Source organism: Panthera onca, chromosome B2, assembly GCF_046562875.1.
Source record: "Panthera onca isolate mPanOnc1 chromosome B2, mPanOnc1 haplotype 2, whole genome shotgun sequence".
Lineage (NCBI taxonomy): Eukaryota > Metazoa > Chordata > Mammalia > Carnivora > Felidae > Panthera > Panthera onca.
Window position 1 is genome coordinate 91,529,563 of NC_138343.1, and position 22,062 is coordinate 91,551,624.

The 22,062-nt window shown below is 33.1% G+C and overlaps 1 protein-coding gene across 4 annotated transcripts in view; it reads left to right on the forward strand.

The window, feature by feature from the left end:
• The window catches only part of GRIK2 (glutamate ionotropic receptor kainate type subunit 2), a 648,000-nt gene extending 626,772 nt beyond the window's left edge, over nt 1-21,228 (forward strand). The window contains exons 15-17 of one of the 4 annotated variants that reach the window (XM_081795767.1): nt 6,982-7,232; nt 18,169-18,303; nt 20,665-20,776. In XM_081795767.1, the coding sequence (XP_081651893.1) occupies nt 6,982-7,232; nt 18,169-18,288 (371 nt within the window). In that variant the 3' untranslated portion in view covers nt 18,289-18,303; nt 20,665-20,776. Of the gene's footprint in view, nt 1-6,981; nt 7,233-16,528; nt 16,616-18,168; nt 18,304-20,664 lie in introns of those variants that run through there. The other 3 variants (XM_081795769.1, XM_081795768.1, XM_060616265.3) reach the window with 3 other exon arrangements.
• Nucleotides 21,229-22,062: the final 834 nt, after the last annotated feature.

Genomic DNA, 22,062 nt, shown 5'->3' on the forward strand with positions numbered 1-22,062 from the left:
GCTCTGTCTCTGTCTCTCTCAAAAATAAATAAACATTAAAAAAAAAAAAGAGTAGCAATTATTGTTATCTAAGGCAGTACTTTTCAAATTGAGATAAAAATAAAATAATTGAAGGGACATTAATAGATCTACAGGGAAAAATTATTTCCTTAAAAATAATTTAAACATTTTATGTATTTATTTATGTATTAATGTATTTATTTATTTATTTATTTATTTATTTATTAAGTTATTTATATTTAGAGAAAGAGGACAAGGGAGGGGAAGAGAGAGAGGGTGACAGAGAATCCCAAGCATGCTCAGCACTGTCAGTGCAGAGCCCAATTCAGGGCTTGATCTCAGGAACCCTGAGATCATAACCTGAGCTGAAATCAAGAGTCAGACACTCAACAGACTGAGCCACCCATGTGCCCTAATCTGATCATTTAAGCAATTTTTTTTAAAACTTTTTCCTTTTTTTAATGGGTAGATAGAAGCTCGTATTTTGCTATCATATGATGTGAATTTATGAGAAGTGCATTTGTGATGGAGTATTCTTCAAATATCTGACCAAGGAATCCTTTTAAAATGAACCATAGATGCACATTTACCAAAAAAGGAAATCTGTGGAGAAAATCCAGTTTTGGAAATATTGGTATAATGAGTTTTAGAATGAGATATTTATACAAAGCAAGGGTAATCTTGTTTCTGACCTTTGTAATTAAAGCATATAGAAGCCTGATTTGAAAGAAAAGAAAATTTTGGCAGGATGGATAGGAAATTACCAGTGTATGGATATAATTTTAGCATATTTCACTGAAGCATGTCAAGTATCAGACAACTTGCTGTGCAACCTTTAAAGAGAAGCTATTTATCAATCAATATGCCTGCTCAAGAATTAAACATAATGCTGACCTCATTCGTTTTATCATTTCTATGCTATCTAGATGTTTTGCAATAGGATAAGGAAAACATTGGTACATACTTAAAATTGTGAGTTTGTAAAGAATATGAAAATGACAAACAAATGGGCAGATCAATAAATTGTGTTTAGGCTTAGAGCCAAGTACATATAATAACATGTGGCTTTCATCCTGTAAGTAAGAAATTTAGAATAGTAGAAAGGAAGGGAAGGAGGGAGGGTAGGGAAGAGAGGAAGATGAGAAAGGGAAAGGAAGGGCAACAGGGAAGAGAAGTGAAGGAAAAGAAGGAAAGGAAACAAGAAGAGAAGTCAAGAAGAACAAAAAGAGAAGAGTATGAGAAATAGAGGAGGAAAGGCAAAGGAATGAAGAGCTGGAAGGAAGGAAGGAATCAACTCAATTTCCTAAGCCCAGGAAGTTAGCTCTGAAATACTTGGTGAGACTCATATTAATTGTTTATAACAATCAGTTTATTTTCCTAAGGAACTTTTAATCTATCTGTTGGGAGGGATGTTACTGAAATTATAATTTTATGTAAAATTCTATTGTCAAAATTTGACATTTAGGGACATTTGGAGACAGTAATTCTTTTATTGAGGAAATTCTGAATAGGTGAATTTCTAGTTTTTATTTATGCCCATGCATGTACTATTACTATGTATCACTTGAGGCTGTCTCTGTGCCTCCTCAGTGCTCATTTTGAGCCCCAAGTCTTAGGCATCTGACATGAAGGGATATCACTATGTAATAATAATGTTTTCTTTGCTTCTTTTCTTCATTCTTTCTTTCCTTCTTTCTTTTCTTTCCTCCCTCCCTTCTTCCTTCCTTCCTTCCTTCCTTCCTTCCTTCCTTCCTTCCTTCCTTCCTTCATTTTATAAGCTACAACCTTTTCTATCTGGTAAATGGGATCCTTTGGAAAATTGTAAACACACACACACACACTTTATTTTTTTTTCAATATATGAAATTTATTGTCAAAGTGGTTTCCATACAACACCCAGTGCTCATCCCAAAAGGTGCCCTCCTCAATACCCATCACCCACCCTCCCCTCCCTCCCACCCCCCATCAACCCTCAGTTTGTTTTCAGTTTTTAACAGTCTCTTATGCTTTGGCTCTCTCCCACTCTAACCTCTTTTTTTTTTTTCCCTTCCCCTCCCCCATGGGTTTCTGTTAAGTTTCTCAGGATCAACATAAGAGTGAAAACATATGGTATCTGTCTTTCTCTGTATGGCTTATTTCACTTAGCATCACATTCTCCAGCTCCATCCACGTTGCTACAAAGGGCCATATTTCATTCTTTCTCATTGCCATGTAGTACTCCATTGTATATATAAACCACAATTTATTTATCCATTCATCAGTTGATGGACATTTAGGTTCTTTCCATAATTTGGCTATTGTTGAGAGTGCTGCTGTAAACATTGGGGTACAAGTGCCCCTATGCATCAGTACTCCTGTATCCCTTGGGTAAATTCCTAGCAGTGCTATTGCTGGGTCATAGGGTAGGTCTATTTTTAATTTTTTGAGGAACCTCCACACTGTTTTCCAGAGTGGCTACACAAATTTGCATTCCCACCAACAGTGCAAGAGGGTTCCCGTTTCTCCACATCCTCACCAGCATCTATAGTCTCCTGATTTGTTCATTTTGGCCACTCTGACTGGCGTGAGGTGATATGTGAGTGTGGTTTTGATTTGTATTTCCCTGATAAGGAGCGACGTTGAGCATCATTTCATGTGCCTGTTGGCCATCCGGATGTCTTCTTTAGAGAAGTGTCTATTCATGTTTTCTGCCCATTTCTTCACTGGGTTATTTGTTTTTCGGGTCACACACACATTTTAAAAACATAACATGGGGCACCTGGGTGGCTGAGTTGATGAGTGTCCGACTTCGGCTCAGGTCATGATCTCACAGTTCGTGAGTTCGAGTCCTGAGTCGAGCTCTGTGCTGACAGCTCAGAGCCTGGAGCCTGCTTCAGATTCTGTGTCTCCCTCTCTCTGCCCCTTCCCCACTCATGCTGTGTGTCTCTCTCTGTCTCTCAAAAATGAATAAATGTTAAGAAAAAAATTAAAAAAAAACATAACAGTTTCTGTCAGTATGGACTATATGTTTAAATAACTGAAGAAAATTTCATTGTGAGCAAGAATATAAAAGAACCAAAAATCAGACATTACAAAGTGAAAATGGAAAGGCCAAATTCAGGACTAAGAGAAATTTGGCATATACTGCGTGATTTAAAAAAAAATGATTTAGGGGCGCCTGGGTGGCGCAGTCGGTTAAGCGTCCGACTTCAGCCAGGTCACGATCTCGCGGTCCGTGAGTTCGAGCCCCGCGTCGGGCTCTGGGCTGGTGGCTCGGAGCCTGGAGCCTGTTTCCGATTCTGTGTCTCCCTCTCTCTCTGCCCCTCCCCCGTTCATGCTCTGTCTCTCTCTGTCCCAAAAATAAATAAAAAACGTTGAAAAAAAATTTAAAAAAAATGATTTATTTGCCAACATTTTAATATAGAGAATTTTAGATAGAATGTTTCATGTGTTCTCACACACACACACACACACACACACAATAAAATATCTGGCAACCCTATGTTGAAATTCTCGTAGAGTTTTACTAAAACTGGAGGTGAAAGTTAACCACTGGGATGTTGCAATTTTTCAGATATTTTTGTCTAAAGTGTTTTTTCACTCATTTATGGCTATCTGTCCTTTTAAGCATTTGAGGATTGACTTTTAGTACAATACTTTGCATTATAATAGATATATTTACAATTTCCTCAGTAGTTTTCTAATCAATCTTAAAATCCTCTTGTAAAAATACACATCTTCCTTGGAGGCAGCCTTGCCATGTACAAATGGCTTCTCTCGTTGCCACTCAGTGTTCTCATGGTTCCTGCCTTGCCAGCATTTGGATTGAGTCTGGGTTGGAGTTTGGGCAAAACTGAAGCTCTATCTATCTAACTAATAGCTGTTCACTTCATTAGAGCTAAGCACTTGGCTGTTCATGTCACAAGGAGGATGAAAGATACTTTTGTTCTTTGATCTCAATGTATCCTTGAGATTTTTCAACTAGATGAAATTTCAGTCCATGCTTGACTTCAACTAATATCTATATAGAAATTCTTCCCAAGGAGCATCAAATGATATACCAAAAGAAGTAATGATTTATTATTGAATTTTTTCTTTAAAAAATAATTACTTAAACTAAATCAGTGACAGAATGATAAGTAAAACATGGCAAGGATTTACTTTCATCACTTATGTTCCCTATATTATCTTGTTAAAGACCTCTAAATGAGGTATATTAACTTTGTAGCTTTGATTTAACCCAAATTCTATTTACACATTACTATATTTATGTTGGAAACAAGTATGGGGAGATTTGCTAGCAATGAGAAATTTTCAAGTTTACAGTAAGTGCTAGAAATAGGAAGCACAGCCAAGCAAGAAATTAAAGCGTGTCTATCATTTCTTGAAAAGTGGGTTGCTTTTGTCTGTGCCTTATTTTGAGAAAGTAGGGGGAGAATATTGTGTTTGAAGATATTAGAATAAACATTATAATGCAGTTTAATGGGTATGGCGAGTTGGCAATAAAATGGTATTCTTTCAGTATTGTTCAGGATGAGAAATAAGCTGACTCAAAAATATTACTTGGCTAGATCAAGACTTTTTCATATTTGAAAGTCTACTTTTCAAGTCACTATCACCCCAAATTTTGCTTACAATTGTGCTTCCAGAAAAGAAACCACATTTAAATTTTTTAAAATTTTTTTAAAATTTATTTTTGAGGGAGAAAGGAGGGGGAGGGGCAGAGAGAGAGAGGGAGACACAGAATCTGAAGCAGGCTCCAGGCTCTGAGCTGTCAGCACAGAGCCCAATGCATGGCTCTAATCCACGAACCATGAGATCATGACCTGAGCCGAAGTTTGACGCTCAGTCGACTGAGCTACCCAGGGGCCCCCAAATCACATTTTATATTAGTCATATGTGGCCATTTTCACAAGTTCTATCAGCACAAATTTGCTTCAGATGCTATATTTCTAATTAAAAGACATTTAATGAACTGCAGTTCTGCTTAAAGGAGATTTTTTTCCCCCTCAATCGAACATTTATTTTGCTGAGAATACACATGGTTAATCAGAATGGCAATTCAACGTAAAAGTGACCTTGAAGCTGGTGCTACGTTAGATGCAGTGAACTAATGAAAACTTGATAGCCAAACAGATGGCCTTAATTTATGGTTTTTAAATACATGTCAGAGAGACTGAAAACACTAGGTTTTTACTCTTACATTATGTTAGGAATGCCTCAGTCAGATATTATGCTCCCCATAATATGAAATATTTATTGAGAGCCTATTATGTGAGATGATACATGATAGAAATAGATGATAGATAGATATACATAGATAGATAAATATAATCTATTCCAAATAGTTTATAATCTACATAGGAAAATAAGTCTCATCCTGAAAGGTAAATGATAATAATAATAATAAGAAGAAGAATAAAAGTGACCTAGGCTGAGTGTCTAGTTAGTGATCAAAGTAGAAAGGGGCATCCAATGAGACCTGAAGTGGCTGAGGGACTGATTTTAAACTAAATATTTTCATCAGAGTGGCATTTGGAAGAGAGCACAGCAAAGAAGCCAAGAGGCAGACATTCCTTTCTTATCATGAAGAATTAAATGTACAGTGAAAATAAAATATTTGAGTTCTAAATATAGGAATGGATAATGTCCCTTTTTTAGGAAAGCTGGAGAAATGTTGTATAGAAGCATTATAGTTACTCATTTCTTCTGACTAACATTAAGGATTACGTTAAAGAAACAACTCACCAGCTGGATTTGGTAGATCATCACTCCTCCAACTTTTTCAACAGGCTATTTACTGCCTATGATTTCCCTAGTTTTTCTGCTTTTAGCCTGACTATTCTTGCGAAGAGAGTGAGGCCGAACTGGTCGTGTTATATTAAGCAAGTAAAAACAAGATATATAGTGGTATCCCTTTTGAGTCAGAAAAGTTTCCTGATGAGGTTTTTAATCACTCTTAGCAAAAATAAAGTTTCAGTATAGGTCCCTGTAGGTATATTTAAGTAAAAAAAAAAAAAAGGTATCAGAGGCAATATTGAATACAAATAAAATTAGTATTCTTATGTAAGCAGAAAAACTTATCAATGAGTATATGCAGAAAAATGGAATGTGCAGTATAGTGTTTGAGGAAAGAAGATGAAACTTTAGATACAGGCTATTTCTGGGTGGGAAAAAGAAGGAACACCAATCCCTTGAGATGGGTGTTGAAAGATACTTGTAGTTCAATATTATTCTATGCTTCTGGGCAACCAATTAGAAAAGCTATTACTTATCATATGATGGCTAATGCAGATTAATATCTACCCCCATTACCATATATACTAAATTTCATTTATACTGTTGCCACCACTGAAAAGAACATTTCCCTCCAAAGCACAAAATAATACATAAACTGTCCAAAAATCTTATGCATTGTCATTATGATTTTTGAATGATCCATGTCCTGTACAAGCTTTTTTCTTTTATTCATATAAAATAAAAAAAATAGAAATGATTACCTATGATTTGCAAAGTATTAGCTATCCCTGAATACAGCTTGTTAATCATAATTGCCTTAAATTATTGCACTTATTCATGCGAAACACGATTTTCCCCACAACTTTCCTAAAAATAGAGATTACTGGTTTATGAATGTTCTGTTTCAATGTGGAATGATTCCTAAATATTAGCGAACTATCCTGGCACTCTATAATGTCTTTTTTAGGTTTCTACCTCTGCTTTACTTATTTTCCAGTGCTGAGTTGTCTGCCTTTTAAAAAGAGACATTTTTTTCCTTAAAAACAAATTTTATTCTATCGTTCAAAATCAGAAAGGGACTACTTTATCTTGTTACTTAACTGTCTGTTCTTTGTCATTTTCCGGTTGTTTTTTTCTGTTGAACATAAATACTGGATTGCTTTGGAGTGTCTGGAAAAGTTCTGCCCTCCTCTGATCATGTTAACCTTTAATTATAAAACCCCAGTTTCCTTGCAATAGCTAACCTATCTTCTCTCTTCTTAGGTTCTCCATACAGAGACAAAATCACCATAGCAATTCTTCAGCTGCAAGAGGAAGGCAAGCTGCACATGATGAAGGAAAAGTGGTGGAGGGGCAATGGTTGTCCAGAGGAAGAGAGCAAAGAGGCCAGTGCCCTGGGGGTTCAAAATATTGGTGGCATCTTCATTGTTCTGGCAGCCGGCCTGGTGCTCTCCGTTTTTGTGGCAGTGGGAGAGTTTTTATACAAGTCCAAAAAAAACGCTCAATTGGAAAAGGTAAATGTCACTTTTTTACAATTTAAAGCAATTGTTGTGATAATAAAACAAACTATTTTTGATCTTTCCAACCAAGGGTAATTCTTAGAACGGTGACCGCTAATTGTCTTCTGCCATTCATTATCTAACAAAGGTTCACAGAAAGAATCGTGATCAGCTTTGTGCTTTTTAATTTAAACATGATATGTTTAAATCGAAGCCAGCTTCAGAACAAGTGGCTATTTCTCCTTTTACTGAAGCCTGAAAAGGAAGAGACTTTGGCTGCTTGAAGTTCTTTGTGGTTAGTTTAATGGAGGAATATAGTTAATTAATGAAGGAAGCAAAAATAAGAAATTGTAATATGAAGAGAAGTACTTCTCTGCAGATAAAAAGTGCTTTAAAATACAATCCTGAAGAACAGTTTCAATTTAGAGGGTAAATGAAATTTTTGTTTGAAGATTTTTAGTGCAATAAATTTCTAATGGAAAAAAGAAATCTTAACTTGCATTGTGGAAATAACAGCTAATTTTCTAAATTAGTGAATATGTGAAAATAGTGTGGTTCCTTTATTGCCATTTAATGTTACGTTTAATCCTTTATTCCTTTGCACCAGAGTCTTTAGAAGAATGTATATACACACCTGAGATTATTGCATATTTTCTTGGGATTTTAATACATTTAATATTTTGTACAAATGTCTTTCTGTTCCATTCTTGAAAAACTTGTGAATCTCATTCAAATTATATATTTATAGTGCTATAATTTCCTCAGTTCTATAAATATGAAGAATATTTATAGAAAGATCTCTTTCAGATGGTACATGACACGTTTTGTATGTAAATTTATAGCTCTAAACATGAAATACTGCTTTACCATTTTTAAGTCTTCTGGCATTTCATTTACTTTTTGTATGTAAACATCTCTGTTTTTAATTTTTTTAATGTTTATTTATTTTTGAGAGAGAGAGAATGTGAGCAAGGAAGGGGCAGAGAGAGAGGGAGACACAGAATCCGAAGCAGGCTTGAGGCTCTGAGCAGTCAGCACAGAACCCAACATGGGGCTGGAACTCGTGACTGTGAGATCATGAGATCAGGAGCAGAAGTCAGATGCTTAACTGACTGAGCCACCCAGGGGCCCCTCTTTTGTTTTTAATAAAAAAAACATTTTTTAGGGCTTAAGTTTTTAGACCTTGTGTCACGGTGATATTATATTCTCATTCATATTCAAAAGGTTTATTAATTTTTATTGGTAAATATGAAGAGTAAAAATATGAAATTAAAAATAATATCATACATTAAGGTAAATGTATTCTGCAAATATTCTTTGAGCACTTACACCTTTAAAACTATTTTTGAAAAGCAAAAACGTTTTCCTGTGTCTTTGGTAATTTATGTTGCAATTACTTATCCTTCTGAAATCAAAATTTTGGATACAACATTTCTATATTTTTACTTAACTACAGTGTTTAACACTTCAAAATAATGTTTTTATAAATGACTATTTTGATAGTCTCATTTTATCCGTGAGGAAAGTAACCAATTCAAATTTTGAAAAATCCCCCCCACAATATCCAGGATGGCTATATGTGCTGACTTAGCTAAGTCAAATATTTGTTGTGACTGACAACTAAGTCTAAGTACACTTTTTATGTTATGATCCTTTTTGTAGTGTCAAAATGAGTTTTAAAGTCAAATCCAAAGAACTGATCAAAGACAAAATACATTAACTCATCAATTTCCATTTTTATTATAATTTGCCAATAAATGTGTTATTCGGTTAGATAATGCTTAAAATGAGTCCAAAAATACAGAAGGAATTTGGGTTTTCTAATTGGAACCTCAATCTCTCAAATCTTCTATATGTATTAAAGATATATCTCAGTATTAAAATGAAACAAATGAATTAATCTCTTTAAACATGTGGTGTTCTATTGCTCTTGTCTCTTTGTCCTAGTCATATGATTTGCCTAGGCCATGTCTTTAACGCACAATTAATGTATAAACATTCTGTTAAAAAACAGAACAAAAAACAAAAACAAAAAGCAAAGAATCTAGGGATTTAATTCTGTAAAAAACCTTCTTCAATATCATTATAAAAAACTAGTTTAGTTGGATTTTCCACATATCAACCAGCTCTCCTGAATTTCTATGGACCTGTAGGACCTAAAAAGTTAAGGAAAAGGAATCTAATGTACCCTTTTTGACTGAAATAGATGAAACATTACGTTGGAAAGAAACATCTATGTTGGTATTACATGAGCATTATTAGTCATATTCCCCAATGCTTTTCACACCCTGTCTCCACATAGCTTCCAAAATGAAATCCAAACTCACTAGCTTAGCACATGAGGCACTTCGGGATCTGTCCCTACCATTGTAGTTTTATTTTTCGCTTCTCTCCAATTTGTACCTTTACTCTGGCCAGACTAAATTACTTTCAATTTTCCAAGGTAATTCAGCTTTTTCAAATCCTCTTCCATTTCATTTGAACAAATCTTGACCATTTTTCTACCTGGCAACCTCTCACCAGTCATTTTAGGTTAGGCATTCAAGACTAAGTATCAACTTGCCCAGAAAGCTTTCCTTAATCAATAGGATATAATGGATTTGGGTACATAACACAGTTATTTCCACAAGATGGTGTTAGGTTTTCATTTCCTATTTCAATGAAAAAAATATGACATGTACATTTTACTTTTTTATACTTAGGTGATTTCAGGTACTGTCATAATTCCAAAAACAGTTCCTCCCTCCTTTGAGAAAGCTGGGAAGGTGTTTTGCCCATTTAAACCGCATCCATCATTAAGTCTAGATATCTTTTTTTTTCTGTGAAGCTTCTGCATATCTCCATTCTCCCTTAGCACACTATTTTAAGCATTTGTAGCTTTTTCTGTGTGGTTGCCTCCCTATTAGACTTTTAGTTCCTTTCGTCAAAGACCTAGTGTCTGGTTTGCATCTTTGAGGTCCCAAATAGTGCCTGTTGGCATAAGGTAGATTGATCTATCATCTATTTATTTACCTATTTCTTTGTATTTAAATTAATAATGAAGTTCATTCTAGTGAACTGTTTTAAAAAGTGTATCATAAAGAATAAAAAAGAACTGGGGCGCCTGGGTGGCTCAGTTGGTTGGGCGACCAACTTCGGCTCAGGTCATGATCTCTCGGTCCGTGAGTTCGAGCCCTGTGTCGGGCTCTGTGCTGACAGCTCAGAACCTGGAGCCTGTTTCAGATTCTGTGTCTCCCTCTCTCTGACCCTCCCCTGTTCATGCTCTGTCTCTCCCTGTCTCAAAAATAAATAAAACGTTAAAAAAAATTTTAAAAAGAATAAAAAAGAACTATGTTTCTACATAGTTCAAAAGAACTATATTTATAAAACGAATACTTGTAGGTTTATTAAAAGTGACCCATTTTATTTAGTGTGATAAATTAGGTTCTTGGGCTCAATTCTTCTTTAACTTTCTTGAGAAAAAGATTTTATTTAGTTATACAGTTTGTTTCGCACCTTACTTAATTTATTAACACTAGCCATAAAATATTCCTAGATTTTATCATGAAATATGCATGAGGACATATAGAAGTTCACAGTTTATTTACACTTATAATTGTGCCTTTAATTACATTTTAAAAATAAGGTAAATATTTGTGAAATCATTCATTTACTCAATAATTAGTTATTGAGAGCCAAACATGCGATGAATTATATTTTTCACATTGAAGGTAAGCAAGGATATATTATTCATAATTCCATAATTCTTTTCCCTTCTCTTTCTCCATTTTCTTCCTTCTTTCTTTAGGCTATAGTATTCCAGTATTTTAAAAAAAATGAAATTTCTTCTCTTTATCTAAATAGGCTGCCAGATACAATATAGACACAATTCTAGTTGAAAATGAACTTTATGGAAAAATTTATGAATATCTAATAGCTTCCCATGTCAAGTCTTACCTCTAATGAGGATAATAAAATTAATAGGTATTATTATTACTATATAAAGTGGAAAATAAGATATCTTTTATAGCACATGTTTTATAAAATATAAGTGGAACAAATAGGTCTTGATGACTATAACTTTATATTTTCAAGTTGTTTGATAATTAAGAGTAGTATAAGAAAGTACCATTTTTAAATGATGGCAGGTTAAATTGGAAAACAGAAGAAAATGCTGAAATATATAGACTTTAAAAATTCAAAAACTGTAAATTGCATTCCTTTCAGATAACCACAAGATGGTGTATTACAATTTTCATAATAATTCATGGTTTTAATTTTGATGCAGATATTAATGCATCAAAGATACATTGCTTTTCATTTATTCAAACTTTTAAAATAAATAAATATTTATTTTTCTGATTTTTCCAAAGTATAACTTGACCATTTGGAAAGATCCTCGAAAATGTTCTTCTTTTTCTATTACGTCTGAAAAAGTAACTAATCAACATGTGAATTTTCTAATTTATTTCTTCTTGCCTTACCTTTTCCCTGATTTAAAAAAATATTACTACTTAAGTTTCATTCAGTAAGAATCCAAGAAACTGTTGTGTATCTGAGGCAATTATCCGTGCATTTCAGATTACATGGATATGTTTGAAAGTCCTGTTTCTCTCTAAGTCTTACTGTATAACTGAAAAAAGCTACTTAATATACAGAATTTTGTTTTGCCCGGTAGTATGTATTAGAGTATATTGGTTTTGTAAGCATGAATTAGAAGTGATTGTAATAATTTTAATTTTCATTAAACTATTTTATGACATAATTCATTTATGTTTAAAAGTACTCATTTCTTAAATATTTTAAGATGTCCTCTTTTAAAAGATGTACATAATTCTGACTTCTTTTGATTTCCACAAGAATAGTAATATAACTTACATAGTTTAATATTTTGCCTGATTTATATACAGAAATATTTTCTTTCTTGTGCAATTGAAATGTATTTGCCTGTAAAGATTGTTTTTGTTGAATAGTTTGAACATGAATCTTTGAGTTTCCTGACATGAAAAATCTTAGCAACAAAAATACTCTTTATTAAGTATAAACAAAATGTCTTAAAAATGTCTGAGAAATAAAAAATATAAATTATTGCTCAGATATTGAATTTGTATTGATTTGAGTTTTCCTTTAAGATTGAAGTACATTGTAAGAACTATTTTGTATTGTTGTTTTCCATGATATAGTACATTTTAGTCAATGCAGTTCTTTGTATTATAGAATGCTGGTATATCATACTCCAGATAACCTCTAAATAATGATGTTTTTTTCCAGACACTGAAAGTTAAAAATGTTTTTGAGAGCACATACAATGCTCTTTGGTCTAGAGTTGAATAACAAATGTAAAAGGAAGTTGTAACTCACAGAAAGCCAAAGGAATGAAAACAATGCAATTTGGGGGAATGATAAAGAGAAAATCAGGGTGGTTTAGTTTAAAGCTGCAAGACTAGGGATCCTAGATAAAAGAGTATGTATTAGGAAACACTTTCAAAGCTGACTGAATCTGTATTTCATGGAACCATAAGAATGAAAACAGGTTGTTGCTTTCAGAATGCCGAAGAATTTTGTTCCATCAGGAGCAATGCTTTTTTACAAGAAGTCATTTATTGAATAAGATATAGGAGTGCAAATACTCTTATAAATCAACAGTACAGATTTCAATATTTACCTTTTGCAAGTAATGCCTATTAACAAAACACAGAATAGCTGTGCCTTTCATTGATTTAATGTATGAAATTTTAATGACATTTAAAATTTTAGAAGTTAAAAGTTCTAAGTAAATTTTCAGTATAATAAATTTAGCCATAAAACATGTTGCTATTCAAAAGTTAAAAGTTGCAAAAAAAAAAACTTTGGACAAATAGTTCATTATGTATTGTCTTTAAGTTACTGCTTTTCTCTGAGAGCAGAGCATCTCTTCATTTCTATAAATGACCTAAATAAAGATTAACTGGATGGCTTTTAAAAATGTTTTTAAACATAAATATAAAATCATACTTAAAAATGAGATGCCAATCTTTATTTTATTCGCCAACCTAGTTCCAAATCAGCAAAAGGATTTTTAAGTCATTTGTTTATGATGAGCCATCCTGTTTATGCCCATAAATGATGTTTTAAAATTGTAGCTTGACTGATAATAATTTCACTACCTTGTTTTTAGAAATGACTTTAGAGTTTCTGAAGAGCAATGTCTCATTTGAATACAGTGTTACCCTGAGGAGTGTGCAATGATCATTATCCATATTGTGCAGATGAGGTTTTGTCCCAAGGGTCAAGTGGTTCCCAAAGTCAAAGATGCCTCGTCTTACACGACTTAAGCTATAACATATTGCACAAGTGGCGACAGCATATTTAATTATTTCTCCTAATAGTTTTCCTTCCTGAAGTTGAATTGATGAAATGTGTGGAGTAGGAGTTTAAAATAGATAAAAGACTGTGGGCTTTGATCATAAGCACTGTCTAGTTATTTCACTTTCCTAGACAATTAAGCATGAGTTTTGGAATAAAAAAAAAAAGATTTGAGGTCATTTCTCAACTTTATTCAACTTTGGATAAAATTATTTAATCTTTCCATACATCACTTAAAATACAGAAATAAATGAGTTATGAATATAACATAGATGAAAGTTTTAAAAATTAAGATTGTTAATATACATGGAAGTTTTTGCATGTGTCTGGCATATAATAAGCAGCAGTTGCTATAACATATTTATTATTATTCATAAAGCTGATACATTTTAACTTCTGGATCTTAAAAAGAGAGAGCTTTCCTGGAATTAGGCATTAGATATTTAGATGTTATATGTTTGTTGAAAATTGTATGAGTATGACAACTAGCAAGAATGTGATGATTAACATTGCTTTTTCTTAAAAATGCATTTCATAGTTATATTGACCAAGGTGGTGTTGGAGCTTTTCAGACTTTATTTATTGATTTTTCTAGCTTAAGTAGGGGAAGTATAAAAATGTATGATGATGCTTCATCTTTCTGTGTCACTGTATTTGCTAAATGCAATATAAAATATTCAGCAATTGTTTCTGTAAGAGTCAAGGTTTCTGAGAATATTTTAATCTTTGGGTAAGTTTATCATTGTAAAATAATCCAGGCTAAAGCATAGGATGCTTTGTCATTTTATTCATTAAAAAATGTATTTCTTTTTGCCCCATAATTTTTTGTCTGATTTATTACTTATTATTCAAAAATTAACATTTATTAAGAACAGCATCCAGGTAAAAGGCTCTACTGAAATTCAAATCACTGTTAATGAAGCAAGCTAAAATAATAAAGCATTCGTAGAATGGTAATCAAGAGAACAGCATTCTTCTTTTAGTTCTCATGCCAGTTACATGCATAACCTTAGATAGATAACGACTTCTTGAGTTTGAGTTTCTCTAGCTGTAAAATTAAAGTGATTAAGCAATAAGATCACCACAGAAACTGCATGTAAAAAGTCCCGTCTGACAGCTGCAAAGCTTATCTAAATAACATATTTTTTTCAAAATGATAGCTGCTCTAGAACTGAATATCAAGATCAAAGTTGCTATATATATTTTTGACATGAGTGTATTAACTAGTCACTTTCCATCTCTCATTGCTTCACTGTTACGTTCATATAGCCTTAGGTCAATTTATACTTCTGATGTACAGCATTAGCTCTTTGATATTTTTAAAATACTGTTAATTAAAAAGAGTATAAATCAAAAGGAATGTGTCATATTAAATGACAATTATTTTCTCCATTTAATACAGCAATGCCTATATAAAATATTGCATCTTATATTCTTTATACTTTTATTCCATTTTAGTTATTATTTAGTTGATTAGCTATTATCTAATATGGGATAATTGTATGCAGGGATCAGTGACTGGGTTTGTCTTCACTATATGTGATTTGGACTTCATGGTCAAATGGCCCACAGCATAAAAATTAATTAGAAAAGTGTCTGAGAACAGACTGGTTATCCATGACCAGATGACAAACAATTTATTTTATTTTATTTTATTTTATTTTATTTTATTTTATTTTATTTTATAGTTAATTCATTTATTATTTCTGAGAGAGAGAGAGAGAGAGAGCGCACAGGCGCACAAGTGGGGAAGGGGCAGAGAGAGAGAGGGAGCCACAGAATCTGAAGCAGCTCCAGGCCCTGAGCTGTCAGAGCAGAGCCCAACGTGGGGCTCAAACTCAGGGCTCAAATTCAGGAACCGTGAGATCATGACCTGAGCCGACGTTGGACACTCACCCGATTGAGCCACCCAGGTATCCCCAGATTACAAGCAATTTAAAGGACAAGCACAACACAAAACAACTTAGGAACACCTAGGTGGTTCAGCTGGTTGAGCTTCCAACTTTGGCTCAGGTCATGATCTCATGGTTCTCGAGTTGGAGCCCCATGTTGAGCTCTGTGCTGTCAGCACAACAACCCTCTTGGGATCCTTTGTCCCCCTCTCTCTCTGTGCCCCTCCCCCACTCACACTCTCTGAAAATTAAATACAACATTAAAAAAGGCAGATTAGTTGATATAAGCTAGTATATATTAGAATATTGAGCTACAAATCTGATAGAAGTAGCTTGAATATTTTAGATGGCATTTCAAGTAGGAAATTTCAAGTATGCAAAAATGGTTGGAAATTATTCTGAATGAATATTAGAGTATCATTTATACTATCAAAGAATAGACAGCAAGACATGTAAAATAGTTTTCGCTTTAAAAAATAAATACTAAATACAGACTTGATCGTACTGTATAATATTTTATGATTATTTCTCCTCTGGGTGATAAATGACAACATATTTTCAAGTTGAAAGTGACAAGCTTCAAAGTTTAAAAATTCAAATTGGTTATTTTTCATCAGTTGCTGTTTTTAAAAAAGACATTGATAGATATAAAGGTCTTAACTTAAAAGTGGAGTTTATGCCAGTGTCCAGTGGGGAACATATTTACAACTAGATTTCTAATATTAAAAAAATTATGTGTTTTGCCAAGTGCTGTCACATCATGTGATCATATAAACATATCTGTAAATTCGAAAGTTAAGCTATTCAGAATAAATTATTCTATACACCAATAATGATAATCGTGGAACATTTTTTCTGTGGACTATTTATGTTGTCTTATTATATACTCCAAATAAAAATACAGCTTTATTTTAAAACAATGTAAATATAGCCACATTTATACTTTTGAAGTTTCCGGACCTTCATCCTTTATAGAATTAGAGATGTGTAAATACAGGTTGCCTCATTAAATATAGTGAATTTTATAATGAGTTTTACTAATTTAAATGCAATTATACATGCTAACAGCTCAAAGATTTAAATTTTCATTTTCAGGAATCTTCTATTTGGTTAGTGCCACCCTACCATCCAGACACTGTTTAGTAAACTTTTGAAACTTACTAAAAGAGGTTTTTAATAATGGTTAGTATCCTTGTGCCTTTCTTTTTTCTTTTTGTAGTCTGTTATATTAATGTGGAGAAACATTTTTGTTGTTGTTTTCACCCTAAGAAAGTTACCTTATTTAATGACACAATTTGTGGTTTTCCATTCCTAAGAAGTGATTTGAAAAGCAACATAGTTTCTTTCTCTTCCTCTCACCCTCCCTATTTTTCTTCCCTCCCTCTCTACTTCCTTCCTCCCCTCTCTATTGCTCTCTTTTTCTTTTATTCTTTATTCTGCCTCTCCTTTCTCCTCTCCTCCTCCCCACCCCCTTTTTCTTCTTCTTTATTATAATCCAAGAAACTCCTGTTACATGCACTTGGGTTTTTCAAAACCTTATTTAACATTTCAATAAAAAGGCATTTTTAAAGTTCCAATTATTATATGAAGTAGGAAAGACAGATGGTCTCTTGAATGACATTAGAACTTTATTTAAAAGTTAGTAATTTTTTGGCAACATACGGCACAGGGAAACAACTATAATTCACAATCATTTCTGAAGTTTCAACTTTAGATTTTAACACAGATTACAATATGGAATTTGTATTCTAAAGCTTTAAAAAAAAGTAGAGAATATGTTTTTGTCTTAGTGCCACAAATGAACAGTGTTTTATGATATCATTAAATTCTTTAAATTTTCCATGTAGATTCTAAACTCTTACTGAGATCTAAATTTTTCATAGTTTTGTGAAGGATTAAAAATATTCTACAAGAAGAGAACCCATGGTTTCACGGTGACTTTATTAATAACCTAAAATAAAACTATTTTCCAGGTAAACATACACTAATAGATAAAGAGAACTGGTAAAATACCACTCATTCCAAGAAAAAAATAGTAAAAGTAGTAATTTGACATTAAATAAAACCAAGCTATTGGTTGGTTGATTAAAGGCTGCTTGATTAAAATGTTCACTTTCTAATAGTTTTGTAGACTAGATAAAGCCTAAAATAGTAATGGCGGGGTCACATGCTTATAATTTTCAGAACTTCTAAATTTGTAAATATAATTTATTTAAGATAATTTTCATTTGTAAAAGGTGATGGTATTGTGGTTTTTGATTGGTGCAGACTTTTTTAACCTACATTTTATATTACTCAACAATATAAATGTTATATAAAATTACTTAAAAGAGTTTTATATGCCTTTATTTGTAGTCTGAAGTTAAGTATAGGGTACTAAATATACTTTACTCTTTCACTTACTAGAAATAAAATTGAGTCATTTCATAGTTGAATGGGTATGTATATTTATAAAATTTTTTTCTCAAAGGAAATCAGCTGTTTAGGACACTCTTTTAGTATGGACAAAAAATAATAATTAGTTTATTTGAACTAATATATTCAAAATGTCTAAAAATCGAGTTTGCCAAGAAGAGGGTTTTATTTAGCATTGCAAAATTTATTCATTTTAAATGAAGGCTTATTTCAAACAATTCAACGTTTTTCACATCCTATAACATTTTAAAGTGTCAATGGCATCAAGTTCTGACCTTGTTTTATTATCTAATCAATTCTTCTGTTAAATGTTTCAACAGAGAGCCAAGACTAAGTTACCTCAAGACTATGTATTCTTCCCCCTTTTGGAGTCAGATTTTTCCATTTCTACAGTGTTGTCATCATCACCATCTTCATCATCATTATCATCATGTTCTTAATAAGTACATCTAATAGTAGGTATTAAGCAATGAGAAACACTGTGTCCATCTACTGGCTGTCAGTGTCATATAAATCCTTTAATAGAAATCTAATTCATGAACTTCTGAACTGTATAATTTAACACATTATAAATAATGCATGGCAGTAACTGTAGTTAATGGGAAATCCATGTGTAGCATTTAATCATCACCCATTACAAGTACTAATAAATTAATATTTTTACTAATTTAATGTTATTAAACAAATGCCAAAGTTTTACCTGATTAATCAGATAACTCATAGACATGCATTTTACTAAGCTTCTGAAAAAACTTTTAAGCAAATGAATTAAATGCACTGTAAAATTAGAATTCAAATATTAGGGTCATGTGTAGCTGTTGTTAAAATTCAGTCAACATTTAAAGAATACATGTGTGCTCATTCATTGCCATGAGAATTTGATTTCTGCTCTTTACAATTTAGTGAGAAGGATACACAGAAGACAGTGAGGCCAGATAGAAAAACATGACAATGAGTGCAAAATGCTGGAGGGACAAAACCACATTGAATGAAATAACGATTCTGGTCATTTGGAAAGTGATTTCTGAATAACTGAAAATATGAGTCATGTCCTGAGATAAGGGATAAAGTTGGATTGATATGAAGGGTGAAAGAATTCTGCAGGGCACTAGAGCAAGAAGCGAAGGAGAAAAAAATCCTGAAGGTCCAAGCAGAGAAGAGTATATGTAGAGAAAAAAGAAATGGAGAGGGGAAAGTGAGGAGGAAGGAGGAAAGCTGAATCACAGAAGTCATGATGGGGAAAAAACAGGACATTTGGATTTTATCTGTTTGTTGGACAAGGAAATGCTATTAATAACTGGTTTAAAAATAGATTTTTCTGTTATTTGTGAGCCTTTGGAGAAGGGTAGCCTAGACATTAGAGTTGGGAATACCAATAAGGAAACTGTTCAGGAACCCATAGAAGAGAAATGAAGATATAGCCAGTAATGGACAAGAAGATACTAAGGCAGGGTCAAAAATCACAACATTGGGTATCAGGATATATTGCTGTAGTCTCAGGTATGAGCCACAGAAAGTGATTTATTTGCCTTTTCTCTGAATCAGATTTCTGTCACATAGATGCCTACTTTAGTTCAAAGTATTAGTTTGAATGACACAAAAGATTATGCATGCAAAATATTTTTACAAACATAAGGCACATATATGGTATGAAATATTTTATCCTGTATTATTTTGGAATTAGCCTAAACTGATAAACGATAAAGCAGCAACATCTAAAGGAAAAAATGTCTTCATACGCAAACTTGATTAGGTTTATTTCACTGTTTTCATATCACTGTTAGGAATTGTATAAACTTTTCATATTTGTCCACATTTTTGGTTGTTGTTCGTACTTTTAGTGCTTGCACAGAAAGAGCCTAAGTCTCAGCCCATCTGAATTCCAACTACAATATGGAACTTGTCCATGAATCTGATTCATATGTAACTAATACATGTGTATCTCAATTAACTGGGGAAGGAGACTAACAAAATTTTGTTTCACATATATGACTCTGTAATAGGAATTGTGAGGAATGTGTTATAATGAGCCCCAGATATACAGAATTTCTAACAAAATCTATTGCCAATGAAATGGGAATTAAAATAATATTTATAGGGTCATTTTTTCTTCATGGAATAACTTATTTGCCAGCTTTCAGTCATGAAGCCTATGTTGACAAAAAAATTAATATTCATGTATTTTTAACGTGCTACAGTTTGTCATTTCATGATTAAATCATATCTGTTTGTAATCACCATCGATAGCTTTATAGGCATAATCACACCAAGATATGATGAATACCAGAAATTATTTTCCATGTTTTTATGTCTAAATGTGTGAGTACTATTTTTGTTCTGTTTTGAGATGCACAATGTAGAATCCATGTTTAAAGAAAATTTTCATATTTCATGTTGTGATTTAAAAGTAGTACATTTCTTCTATTTGTTAAAAAATCAAGAATGGATTTCTGGTTATTGATTTGTGTATATGTGTTTGTATTTAAATTTTAAGGTAGATTTATATTTCACGATGTTAATAAATTTTACATCTGAAAATCTTATTCAACATATACGTACTATATGCATTCCTTGTTGGCAGTTAATTTCACTGTCGGGTGGAGATTTTCTTTAAACTAGCCCACTTTGATAAAAATATTTGAAATATCATGAGTTGTTTATTAAAAGTGCAACAACTGTTATAATCTTCTTAATGAAATATTTCAAACCTTCAAGGCTTTTATGTTGACAAGCCTGTTGAAAATGAGTTTAATATTATTTCTGGGCAGTTGCAGTGTATCTGTTTTGTAATATTTCATTCTCTGTGTTGTTCCTAGAGGTCCTTCTGTAGCGCTATGGTGGAAGAACTGAGGATGTCCCTGAAGTGCCAGCGACGGTTAAAACACAAGCCACAGGCCCCAGTTATTGTGAAAACAGAAGAAGTTATCAACATGCACACATTTAACGACAGAAGGTTGCCAGGTAAAGAAACCATGGCATAAAGCTGGGAGGCCAAACACCCAAGCACAAACTGTCGTCTTTTTTTCCAAACAATTTAGCGAGAATGTTTCCTGTGGAAATATGCAACCTGTGCAAAATAAAATGAGTTACCTCATGCCGCTGTGTCTATGAACTAGAGACTCTGTGATCTAAGCAGTTGCAATGATCAGACTTGATTTGCAAGCATCACGGATCAACCAAGTTACACTGGGTTACACTGTTTATCATGGGTTCCTCCCTTCTTCTGAGTGAATGTGACATGCGCATTTTGTGGCTGGTTTCAAATGCAGTCCAGTAGGAAATTACAGGTTCCTTTTGAAGTCCAACTGTTGCCAGGAGGTGGAAAATCGATGCCCCAAGGGTAACCAGTAAAAAAAAAAAAAATCATTAAAGAATAAAAATACTTGGAATCAGCAAAAACTGTAGTGATACAAGAAACAGTACAGTCTTCTGACACCCAGGTAATAGAGGTGATGATGTTACTAGCCCCCAGCTACTCAGTATAATATCATCTGAATAGACGATATGTGTTTATAGGATGTGAAAAAAAATGTAATGCAAAACAAATCTGAATTTCATGGCAAGTGGAATATAAAGCAGATATTCATCAGTGTTTTTCTTTCTTTCTTTCTTTCTTTTGACAGTCTGTGTCACTGATTGAGATAGAAATGTCAATTACCAAGGCAATAATGTTTTTCTTAAATTTACTAAAGCAGGAGATTTAGCATACAACTCTACCAGATCCTTACCCTACCCTCTTATACCCTTTCCCCAATCCCATCCCCCGAATAAAAGGGCAACAGTTGGTTCAGAGATTCTGAATGAAAAAGGATGATGTTCTGCAATCTTTGTCTTAAGTCATAAAAGAGGGCTGAGTATTGATGGTTATGTGGAAGACTGAAGCTTTCATTCTAACATTCAGATATGTTCATCTAAACCCTCGTTCCCGCTCTAAATGAACTTGATGGAGCCTGGGCAGATCTCAGTGAAAGGAGAGAGGGGACTGTTCATCTATAGAAAAGTATGTGTGGAGAACTTCGAAGCGGACTGCATTTATCAATACAGTCACAATGTTAAATGAACAAAATTCTTGAGCAGTTTTTTTCAAAAAAATGTTCAGGTTTATTTGTGGAAATGCAAGATTTCTATGAAAATAGTTTTTGTATGGAAATTTTTGTAATACTTTTTATCAACAAAATAAGAACATGTGTTCCTGTCAGGGGTGTGATGCCAAG